The sequence below is a fragment of the Ursus arctos genome, unplaced genomic scaffold (assembly GCF_023065955.2).
Source record: "Ursus arctos isolate Adak ecotype North America unplaced genomic scaffold, UrsArc2.0 scaffold_4, whole genome shotgun sequence".
In the NCBI taxonomy this organism is placed as follows: domain Eukaryota; kingdom Metazoa; phylum Chordata; class Mammalia; order Carnivora; family Ursidae; genus Ursus; species Ursus arctos.
Genome location: NW_026623056.1, coordinates 15505946 through 15517789, shown reverse-complemented (window position 1 = coordinate 15517789; position 11844 = coordinate 15505946). Strand labels below are relative to the sequence as shown.

The 11844-nt window shown below is 35.8% G+C and overlaps 1 protein-coding gene across 2 annotated transcripts in view; it reads right to left on the bottom strand.

The window, feature by feature from the left end:
* Positions 1-7977: 7977 nt before the first annotated feature.
* ATP11B (ATPase phospholipid transporting 11B (putative)) overlaps positions 7978-11844 on the bottom strand; it is a 114570-nt gene continuing 110703 nt past the window's right edge. For both annotated transcript variants that reach the window (XM_048214821.2, XM_048214824.2), the window contains one exon: positions 7978-11601. In XM_048214821.2, the coding sequence (XP_048070778.1) occupies positions 11520-11601 (82 nt within the window). In that variant the 3' untranslated portion in view covers positions 7978-11519. The remainder of the gene's footprint in view (positions 11602-11844) is intronic.

The window sequence follows — 11844 nt, the reverse complement described above, 5'->3', positions numbered from 1 at the left end:
CAGACAACATAATACTATATACAGAAAATCCTAAAGACTCTCCCAAAAAACTAATAGAAGTAATAAATTCAGTAGGGTGAGAGGACACAAAATTAATACCCAGAAATTGGTAGTGTTTCTATATACTAATAATGAAGTTGTAGAAACAGAAATTAAAAAAAACACCATTTACAATTGCACCAAAAAGATTAAAATATCTAAGAATAAACTTAAAGAGGTGAAAGACCTGTACTCCAAAACGATAAAACACTGATGAAAGAAATTAAATATGACACAAATGGAAAGATAATCAATGCTCGTGGATTGAAAGGACATTGTTAAAATGTCTGTATTACCCAAAGCAATCTCCACATTTAATGCAATCCCTATCAAAATACCATCAGCATTTTTCACAGAACTAGAACAAACAATTCTAAAATTTGTATGGAACCACAACAGACCCCGAATAGCCAAAGCAATCTTGAAAAAGAAAAGCAAGGCTGGAGGCATCATAATTCCGACTGCAAGCTCTATTACAAAGCTGTAGTCATCAAGACAGTATGGTACTGGCACAAAAATCGACACACAGATCAATGGAACAGAATAGAAAACCCAGAAATGGACCCACAACTATGTGGTCAACTAATCTTTGACAAAGCAAGAAAGAATATCCAATGGAAAAAAGACAGTCTCTTCAACAAATGGCGTTGGGAAACCTGGACAGCTACATGCAGAAGACTGAAACCGGACCACTTTCTTACAAATAAATTCAAAATGGATGAAAGACCTAAATGTGAGACAGGAAACCATCAAAGTCGTAGAGAACACAGGCAGAAACCTCTTTGACATTGGCCAGAGCAACTTACTAGATACATCCCTGCAAGCAAGCGAAACAACACCAAAAATGAACTGTTGGAACTTCATCAAGATAAAAAGTTTCTGCGCAGTGAAGGAAACAATTAACAAAACTAAAAGGCAACCTCTGGAGTGAGAGAAGATATTTGCAGAAGATGTGTCTGATAAAGGTTTGGTATCCAAGATCTACAAAGAACTTATCAAACTCAACACCCCAAAACCAAATAATCCAGTTAAGAAATGGGCAGAAGACATGAAGAGTCATTTTTCCAAAGAAGACATCCAGATGGCTAACAGACACATGGAAGGATGCTCAACATCACTCATCACCAAGGAAATGCAAATCAAAACTCCAATGAGGTACCACCTCACACCTGTCAGAATGGCTACAATTAACACCACAGGAAACAGCAGATATTGGGGAGGATGTGGAGAAAGGGGAGCCCTCTTACACTGTTGGAGGGAATACAAACTGGTGCAGCCACTCTGGGAAGCAGTATGGAGGCTCCTCAAAAACTTAACAACAGAATTACCCTATGACTCAGCAATTGCACGACTAGGGATTTACCAAAAGGATACAAAAATACTGATTCCAGGGGGCACATGCATCCCACAGTTTATAGCAGCATTATCAACAACAGCCAAATTATAGAAAGAGCCCAAATGTCCATCTACTGATGAACGGATAAAGAAGATGTAGTGTATATATACAATGGAATATTACTCAGCCATAGAAAACAATGAAATCTTGCTATCTGCAATGATGCGGATGAAGCCAGAGTGTAGCATGCTATGCAAAACAAGTCAGTTAGAGAAAAACAAATACCATATGATTTCACTCCTATGTGGAATTTAAGAAACAAAACTGATGAACATAGGGGAAAGAAAAAAAAGATGGGGGAGACAAACCATAAAGTACTCTTAGCTATAGAAAACACATTGAGGGTTGCGGGAAGGAAGTTGGGGGGGGGATGGGCTAAGTGGGTGATGGTGTATTTAGGAGGGAACTTGTGATGAGCAATAGGTATTTTATGTAAGTGATGAATCACCAAATTCCACTCCTGAAACCAATATTACACTTTGTTAACTAGAAGTTAAATAAAAATTTGAAACAAAAAACCACAACGAGAGATTACCCTACAGAAGTTAGAATAGCTAAAATAAAAAAGACAAGAAATAAGAGGTGTTGGCAAGAATCTGGGGAAAAAGGAACCCTTGTGCATTTTTGGTGGGAATGTAAATTGGTGCAGCCACTGTGGAAAACAGTATGGAGGTTCCTCAAAATTTAAAAATAGAAATACCATATGATCCAATAATTCCACTACTGGGTATTTACCCAACGAAAACAAATACACTAATTTAAAAGATATATGCACCCTATGTTTATTGCAACATTATTTACAACAGCCAAGATATGGAAGCAACCTAAGTGTCCATGAATAGATGGATGGACCCCCCCCCCCAAAATATCTTGCCATTTGTAATGACCTGGATGGAACTAGAGGGTATTACGCTAAGCAAAAGTAGTCAATCAGAGAAAGATGATTATCATATGATCTCACTTATATATGGAATTTAAGAAAAAAAACAGAGGATCATAGGGGAAAAGAAAGAACAAGATTAAATCAGAAAGGGAGACAAACCATAAAGAAACTCTTAATCATAGGAAACAAACTGAGGGTTGCTGGAGGGGAGAAAGGTGGGGGGATGGGGTAACTGCTGATGGACATTAAGGAGGCCATGTGATGTAATGAGCACTGGATATTATATAAGACTGATGAATCACTGACCTCTGCCTCAGAAACCAGTAATACATTATATATTGAATTTAAACTAAAAAAATGGGGAAAAAAAGGATGGATAAGGAAAATGTGGTAAGTACACACACACACACACACACACACACACACACACACACACACGCAAATGGAATATTATGCAGTCATGAAAGAGATAGTGCCATCTGAGACAACATGGATGGACATAGAGGGTATTGTGCTAAGTGAAATAAGTTAGACTGAGAAAGATGAATACCATATGATTCTACTCCATAAGTGTAATCTACTAAAGAAAATGGAATAAACAAACAAAAAGCACAATCAGACCAATAAAGACAGATAATTGATAGATGGGGAAGGGGGTGGGAGGTTTGGGCAAAATGGGTGAAGGGGAGTGGGAGAAACAGGCTTCCAAGTATGGAATGAATAAGTTATGGGAAGGAAAGTCACAGCATAAGGAATACGATGTAATGGGACAGATAGTAGCTACACTTGTGAACATGGCATAATGTATAAGCTTGTCAGATCACTAAGTTGTACACCTGAAACTAATGCACCACTGTGTGTCAACTACACTAAAAAAAAAAAAAATCTGTAAGCCTTAGAAGACAAATATGGTCCTGCTCTCACATCTTAATTTTATTCCAATGACACTTGTGTCAGACTTCTACAGAATTTGGGTTAATAAATTTGAGTTGTTTTAAGCTATTAAGTTTGTGGTAATCTGTTGCAGCAGCAATAAAAAGTAATACCTACTAAAAAATATTCCCACAAACAAAAAATTCTAGGCCCACATGACTTCAATATTAAGATATATTAATATTATTAATATTAAAATATTAAAAGAAATAATACCAACCTTACATAAACTCTTTCAAAAAAGAGGAGAGGAGGGCATACTTCCTAAATTGTTTTAAGAAGCCAGCATACCCCAAAACCAAAACCTAATAAAGACATTATAAGAAAATGAAATTACAGACCCTATATCCTTCATAAGCACAGATACAAAAGTCCCTAACACGATATTACTATGCCAAACAGCAATATATGAAAGAATAACATTTTATAACAAAGTGAAATTTATTTCAGGGATGTAAAGTTGGCTTAACATTTGAAAATAAACTGAGGTAATTTACCACAACCAAACTAAAACAAGCAAACAAAATATGATCATCTTGATAAATGGAGAAAAAGCATTTTCAAAGTTTAACACCTAGTCACAGTTCCCACCATGCCTATCTATTTATTTTTTTTAAAAAAAGATTTTATTATTTATGTGACAGAAAGACAGCCAGTGAGAGAGGGAACACAGCAGGGGGAGTGGGAGAGGAAGAAGCAGGCTCCCAGCGGAGGAGCCCGATGTGGGACTCAATCCCGGCACGCCAGGATCACACCCTGAGCCGAAGGCAGATGCTTTAAGGACTGCGCTACCCAGGCGCCCCCCACCATGCCTATTTAATTAACATTTCACAGGAAGTTCTAGCCAAAGCAGTAAGACAATAACAAGAGACAAAGAGCATGAAGATTGGAAAAAAACACTGAAACTGTCATGACATGACATGACTGTGTATGTGAAAACTGAAAAGAGTCTACACAAAATTAAAAAATCTAGAATTGAATGAATTGAGCAAGGTTGTAGGTTAGAGTCAAAAGTACAAAAATTAATTGTATTTCTGTATTCTAGTAATGAGTAATTTAAAAATAAATGAAAGAACAATTCCACTTACCATAGCATCAAATTCCACTTACCGTAGTATAAAAAAACATAAAAATTCTAGTTTAACAAAGGTTTGCCAGATGTCAGCATTGAAGACTATGAAACATTCCTGAGATAAATTAAAGACTGAAAATAAATGAGGAGATATATCATGTTTATGGATTAGAAGACTGAATATTGTTAAGATGTCACTTGTTTTCAAATTGAACTATACAAATCAAAATCATGATTTTAGTAATTGATCATCTGATTTCAAAATTTATATGGAGATTAAAGGACCTAGGATAGCCATAATAATCTTTTTTTTTTTTTTAAAGATTTTATTTATTTGACAGAGATAGAGACAGCCAGCGAGAGAGGGAACACAAGCAGGGGGAGTGGGAGAGGAAGAAGCAAGCTCATAGCGGAAGAGCCTGATGTGGGGCTCGATCCCATAACGCCGGGATCACGCCCTGAGCCGAAGGCAGACGCCTAACCGCTGTGCCACCCAGGCGCCCCAGCCATAACAATCTTGACAACAAAGTTGGAGAACTCTGATTACCTGATTTCAAAGTTCGGTATAAAATTGTAGTAATCAAAGAGCTCCTGGGTGGCTCAGGCAATTAAACATCTGCCTTCGTCTCAGGTCATGATCCCAGCATCCTGGGATGGAGCCCTGGTTGGACTTCCTGCTCGGTGGGGAGTCTGCATTTCTCTTTTCCTGCCCCTTCACCCTGCTCATGATCTATCTATCCCTCTCATTCATACGTACGTACGTACATACATACATACATACATACATACATACATAAAAAAAAATCTTTAAAAAACCCCGAAAACTATAGTAATCAAGATAGTGTGTTACTGGTGCAAGGATAAATGAATAGATCAGAGAGCCCAAAAGTAGATCCACGTTTATATAGTCAGTTAATTTGAAAGATTTTATTTATTTTATTTTAGAGCAAGAGAGAACGAGCGTGCAGGAGCAGGGGGAGGGGCAGAGAGGGAAAGAATCTCAAGCAGACTCAGTGCTAAGCACAGAACCCCACACAGGGCTCTATCTCACAACCCTGAGATCATGACCTTAGGGGGAACCAAGAGTTGGATGCTTAACCAACTGAGCCACCCAGGAACCCCTACAGTCAGTTAATTTTAAAAAGAGACACCAAATGAATTCAATGAAGACACAGAATATATTCAACAAATGGAGCTAAACCGAACAGCCTTATGGGGGTTAGGAGGAAGGAAGATCCTTAGTCTTTGCCTCACACTGTACACATAAATGAATTAGAGACAGATCATAGGCCTAAACATAAAAGTAAAACTGTAATGCTTTCAGAAGAAAACATAGGAAAATATTTTCATTACTTTGGGTTTGACAAGCATATTTTAGACAAGACATAAAAAACATGTAACCATAAAAAGAAAAAAAAAATGGACTTCATCAAAATACAGCACTTCTTCTGCAGCCCAAAGTCACCATGAAGAAAATACCCCATGAACAAACAGGGGTCAAGGGCACTGACCTCCTGTGCACTCGAATATCCACTTATAACTTTTGACTTCCCAAAGCTTAACTACTAACAGCCTAACTGTTGGATTGGACAGCTTTACTGATAACATAAAGTCAATTGACACATATTTTGTATATGTATTATATATAGTATTCTTACAATGTTAAGAAAATTGTCATAGAAAATACATTTACGGAACTGTGAAATACCCATATAAGGCGACTCATGCAGTTCAAACCCATGTTTTTCAGGGGTCAACTGTATATTGGCAAGCCACAGACGGGGGGGTGGGTGAGCAATACATTCTTATATAAAGGATTCTAGCCATTCTGTAATGAGACAAGCAGTCTAAATGAAAAAATGGTCAGAGACATGAACAGGCATTTCAGAAAAAAACCCCACAAAAAACAGAAAACCCAAACAAAAAGCTGCCAGTAAGCATAAGGAAAGGAGTTAAACATCATTAGTCATCACGCTACAGATATACTAGAATTGGAACTCTCATAATTGTATACAAATGCACATAAAATGGCATATACAATACCTCTGGAAAACTTTTCAGCAGTTTCTTATAAAATTACACATAAACCTTACCTTGTGACCCAGCAGTTCCAGTTATGTCAAAAGAGAAATGAAAACATGTTCAGAAAGAATGCTCATAACTTTATAATTACAGCAAACTGTTAATAACTCAAAGGTCCATAAATAAGAGAATGGATAAATTGCACAATGTTCATGAAATGGAATACTACTGAGCGGCAAAAAGAAACCAAGTATATATGCAACACTGATGAATCTCACTCATTTTGAGCAACAAGGCCTGATGTAAAACTGGACATGTATAATCCCACTTACATGAAATTCAAGAACACGTAAAACTACTCTATGACAATAAAACATAGAAAAATGGTTGCAAAGGAGAAAGGGAGGAATAAATTCATTGTTAAGTGGCATTAAGGAACTTCCTGAGATGGTGTAAAGTTCTTTATCTGGATTGGGGTAAGAATCACACAGATGCATAGATTTGTCAAAAGTGATAGAATTCTAAAATCTATGCACTCCACTCTCCACAAATTTTACTTGAAGACAAACCATTTCCCCTGATTTATCAGAGGGCCATCTACCACTTTCAAAAAGGTGTTCACAGAGACATATTTACTTATCTCCATTTACACAGCTTTGCCCTTGAGTCAGCTCTTCAAAAGAAAACTTGAATTGTTTCTGAATTTGCTAAATTTTCTGGTGAAATGTTGCCCATAAAGTTTTCTTTTTTGTCCTAAACCTCTAATTCAAAGAACATTACTCATCATATTGTACCACAGAAGTTAAACACCAAAGTTACCCTAAAGATAGCCCGAACCCTCAGCTACTTTTTATTTATTTTTAAAGATTTTATTTATTTGACAGAGCAAGAGAGCACAAGCAGGGGGAGCAGGAGGAGAAGGAGAAGCAGGCACCCGCTGAGCAGGGAGCCCAATATGGGGCTTGATCCCAGGACCCTGACATCACGACCTAAGCCAAAGGCAGACGCTTAACCATCTGAGCCACCCAGGCGCCCTGCTCAGCTATTTTTTAAAATAAAAACAGATACCTAAATTGATTTGTCCAGGATCATATTATTTCATTGCAGAAATAAAGAAATATATATCATACATTGTCACTCTTTGCATATACTAACATTTGGGCAAATATAACAGCTTAACTTATAATAAACGTATATTAAAGTTGTGTGTGCTTTAAATGGCAACAGAGGAAGCATAAGGAATTACGATTGCCATTAGGAGGTTAGAATATTTTATATACAAACAGACATTACAGCAGCTTTGCATTTTTTAAAGAGCACATATTTTCATTTCCACGTTCATATTGGCTGGCTTTTCATGAGTGATGCAATTTCTAGTCGAAGCGTGCTGTCTTTACAGCTGGGACATTTCTATCATGCCCCCTTTCAGGAGCTGTACTGATGTGCTATAAAATCTGGGCAAACCAAAAACTTAAGATTTTTGACACCGGAGTCAGTGAATGGCGTAAGAGCATTCCTGTACTATATGGAGGGTAAATGTAATAAAATGTCATCAAAAAAATTTTTGGCCGTGTTAGCTGTGACAAGCAGAGAGAGGCTTAAAACGCTTAAATAAAGAAAAAACACTTTTAATTATGTAGGAAAATTTTTATTCAATAAATATAATTTCATAAACTTTAAAAAATTACTGAGAGCTATACAATAAGTAACTACACTTAGTGACAATGCAGAGAAATTTCCAAGGGTTTTATTAGCCAGCCCCAGTGTCTGAGGTCCTCGATTTTAAAACTAAGTGTTGCTACAGTATTTACAGCTACTAATTCCCCATAAAAATCTAACAATCACCATTACTATAAACATACCATTAGGTGTGATCTACTTTTTGTAGGAAAATCATTCAAGTGTTCTCACATAAACAGCACTTTAATAATGTTCTATTTTTATGAAAATAGATGACTCATTTCAAGATAGAAATAAAAATGTCTCAGAAGTGGGACCAAAATTAATAAAACATGTTTTCATAACTCTTTGGTGTGTTTGTTTTACGAATACCTGCTTATATCATACCTCAATGTGATCTTTACAGGAAAACATAAGCATAGATGACTTTCCCTTTTCCCCTGCCCCCAATAACTTCTCAGAGTAGCATATTTAAAATTTTTTTTGGTATTACTATAAATTTTTTTAGTGGCTTTGACTTCTGCCTATCAGATAGGAGTTTCAAGCTTCTCACACAAACCCAATTCCACAATCCACAATCTTACAGCAGAAATGACCTGGTCTGAGTAAAGAAATTTCCTGATGTGGTGATTTGCCTCAGTTTAATCTCCTACTCAGGACACTGCCCGAGTTCGGATTAGGTCTGGGAAGACTTTGGACATCATGGAGATTGAGACCCAAGGAGGAGGGTAGTTAAGAGAAAGTCAAACTGTAAATTCTCCCCTTCTTTCTTCTCAACTCCATGGCAAGCTTGGTAGCTGTCGTTCTCCTGGCCATACTCTTAATCCTCCTAAGGTGAGCCTACTGCATGCTAAAGCTGAGGCAGGGTACTGAGCTATCTTTTAAAGCAGATGGGCAATTTTGAAAACCATCTTGGTGCCTGCTACTATCTTCAGGGCTACAGCCTTCAGACTGGGTAGGTAAAGGTAAGAAAGTGAGGCAAATAGATTTGAGACCATCAATTAGTAAAAACACACGTAGCACCTTACTCTGGTTTTGGCAGGTTTAAGAGTAAGTTAATTGCCAACATCATACTTTCCAAAGAATTTTAAAGAAATATGCAAAGGGGATTACTGGCCATGTAATAAGTTTTAAAATATGAGTATTAGCACTAGAAAACTATTTAAAGCTTGTAGACAACAGTTACTTTCTTAAATTGAAGACAGCTCTTTTCTTATAATTATAGTTTTCCCCTAAAAAGAGGTTTTCAACAGAGTAGAATGAGCATGTCGGTAGATGACATTTACTTTTTTTGATATGAAGTTCTTAAATAACTTGAAATAGTCAATGCAGACAACTGACACCAATCCCGCCTTCAGTACCATATAGGCTGGCTGACCCCCACTGCCGCAGCTGGTCAGAGACTGCTTGATGGCTTTGTGGTCCTTCTCTAGTGTCAGTATCAGTTTGGTTTATGGCAAACAAAACTGTAAACTGTTAAGGAAGATGTAATGCAGGACTATTACATGTCATTTTGTTATATAAATAGTTTATAAGACATTCTAAGAAAAAACAAAATCTGAGTTATCTTCCACTAAACTACCCTAACTGAATATTTTCTGAAATATTTCTTCTTTCGGAACATGAATTGGTAAGTGTATACGCTGTACACTGTATTATCCGCTTTAATGTATTTCCAGAATCACAGTATATTCCTAAACTCAAATTTGGAATATCTAAGTTAAAGAAGGGCTGGCTATTAATGAAAATTAATATTTAAGCTGAAATTCATCATCTAATATCCTTGCAATACTGAAACAAACGTTATATTAGCAAGAAAATAAAAACTGAAAAAAACAGTTTACCGGCAAACAAGGTGAAGTCTTAATTCTTACTCTACCATTCTTTCCCTATCAGCCCAATTGAAGTCTTATATTCACGAGATGGGTAAGAGGTGGAAAGTTGCAGAGTAAATCTACAGAAAGGAATTATATTCTCAAGAGAAAATTTTGGAAAACCTTATTTAAGTATTTCCATACAATTTTAAATGTATATGCACATAATCATATACTTAGAGCTTAGTAAGTTCTTTAACCAATAATCATTTCCAAATTTAAAAATAACATTACTTTTTATCAAAACAAATGACAACACTGATCATATGATAAACTGAGGATGGAATTAAGTAGTGAAGTACAGTGAGTCAATTGCAGCAATATGTACCTGATTAGTCATTCTTAGCATTTTAATTTATGCTGCCATTACCCCTTAAGAGTTACCATTTTAAACTTTGTTTCATTTTCCATCCTGTAGCCATGCCTGAAAATATACCTTGTAATGGGACACTGGACAGATTTCACTTTACTGTGGTGGTCTACTGTAACTTAGATAACATATACTAACCTAAAAATAACAGGATTCTTATCTGAATCCTTTATTCTAAACGCTAGCTTACTAAAGGCAAGAGCAATTCTAAATTAGCCACAGAAAGAGGCTCTTATCTTTTTGTTTTCATTACCCTAATATTTTGATTTATATGATTAAAAATATTTGCAATATTTAAATACTGTCCAAACTTGTTTTTTATTGATATGGTTGAACTTTACAACAGTGTCATAAAATACTTTATAAACAGAGCCTTAGGAGAGGGAAAAAAAGGCAAATTTAAATATATTAACCAGATTAAAGCATGCAAAAGATCCAATGATAAACACATTAAATAATAATATGCTAATGGTATGTAATTTACCCACTATAGGTTCTTTGTATTCTGTCACAAAAATATTGGTAAACATCAACTTCAAATTTGGTGAATGGACTTGATTCCTGATTTACATATATAATATACCCTTTGCAAGTATATGGTTAACTTTAGTGGCTGAATTACAGTATTTAGAGAAGTTTGGTATTGATATATATTTACTACCCACAATGCAGTAAATAATGGTGGGAAATGCATTCTCCTAATTTGCTCTGTGAACTTAGAAAGCACTAAAGAATTAACAACATGGGTCACTGAGAGACCAAAATTCCTTTCTATTCACATTAACTTTTCGCATGAAAAGCTTCAAATATAACTCTAATAAAAAAATAGAGTTTTCAAGGCAAACTTTTCAGCATAATTTACAGAAGCAGATTTGAATAGAAGACTCGATAACCAAGCTAATACTAAAAAATACAATTAACTAGGAATTACCTCCCTTTTCTACCTTGATATTAAAATATAGTGGCCTTAGCAAGAGGCTGAAATGCCACTTGGAGTACCCAGAGACAACCCAGGAGATGGAAAATGTCTCTTTCACAAATTCTAACATGTTCAGATTTAAATTAAAGGGATTGAAAGGGGTTTATGTTACTGCTTTTTATTTGTTTGCCATTATAACTCTGAGTGGGTATGAAATACTTGAGAAATTTCAGAAAGTAATTCTGCAGAACTAGTGTGGCCATTACCAGGATGATCACACTGAATTTTAGGAAAGGAGTTGAAATGGTTCCCATAAAGTACTACTGCCCCTTTAACAAGTAGATGAGTCCATTGTGGAGAGAGTCAAGATGCTCCTGTCGTTGGTATAGAAAGGATCCGATGCACTCCAAGATCTAAAGTAACAATAAGAGAAAAGTTTGGCTCACCAGGACCTATGTTTTAAGTGAGACAAAAATTTACTCTAAAACTTAGGATCAAAATGCAATTTGAAATTTAAAATAATCACTTATTGATTCATTTTTAAATGCTAAGAGAAGTTTTTCATACTAGCCTTGAATGACCAGTCTATTTATATAATACAAAAACTTGGAAAAAATAATGCTCTAGTCATTATATAAAATATTAGCCAAAATTCA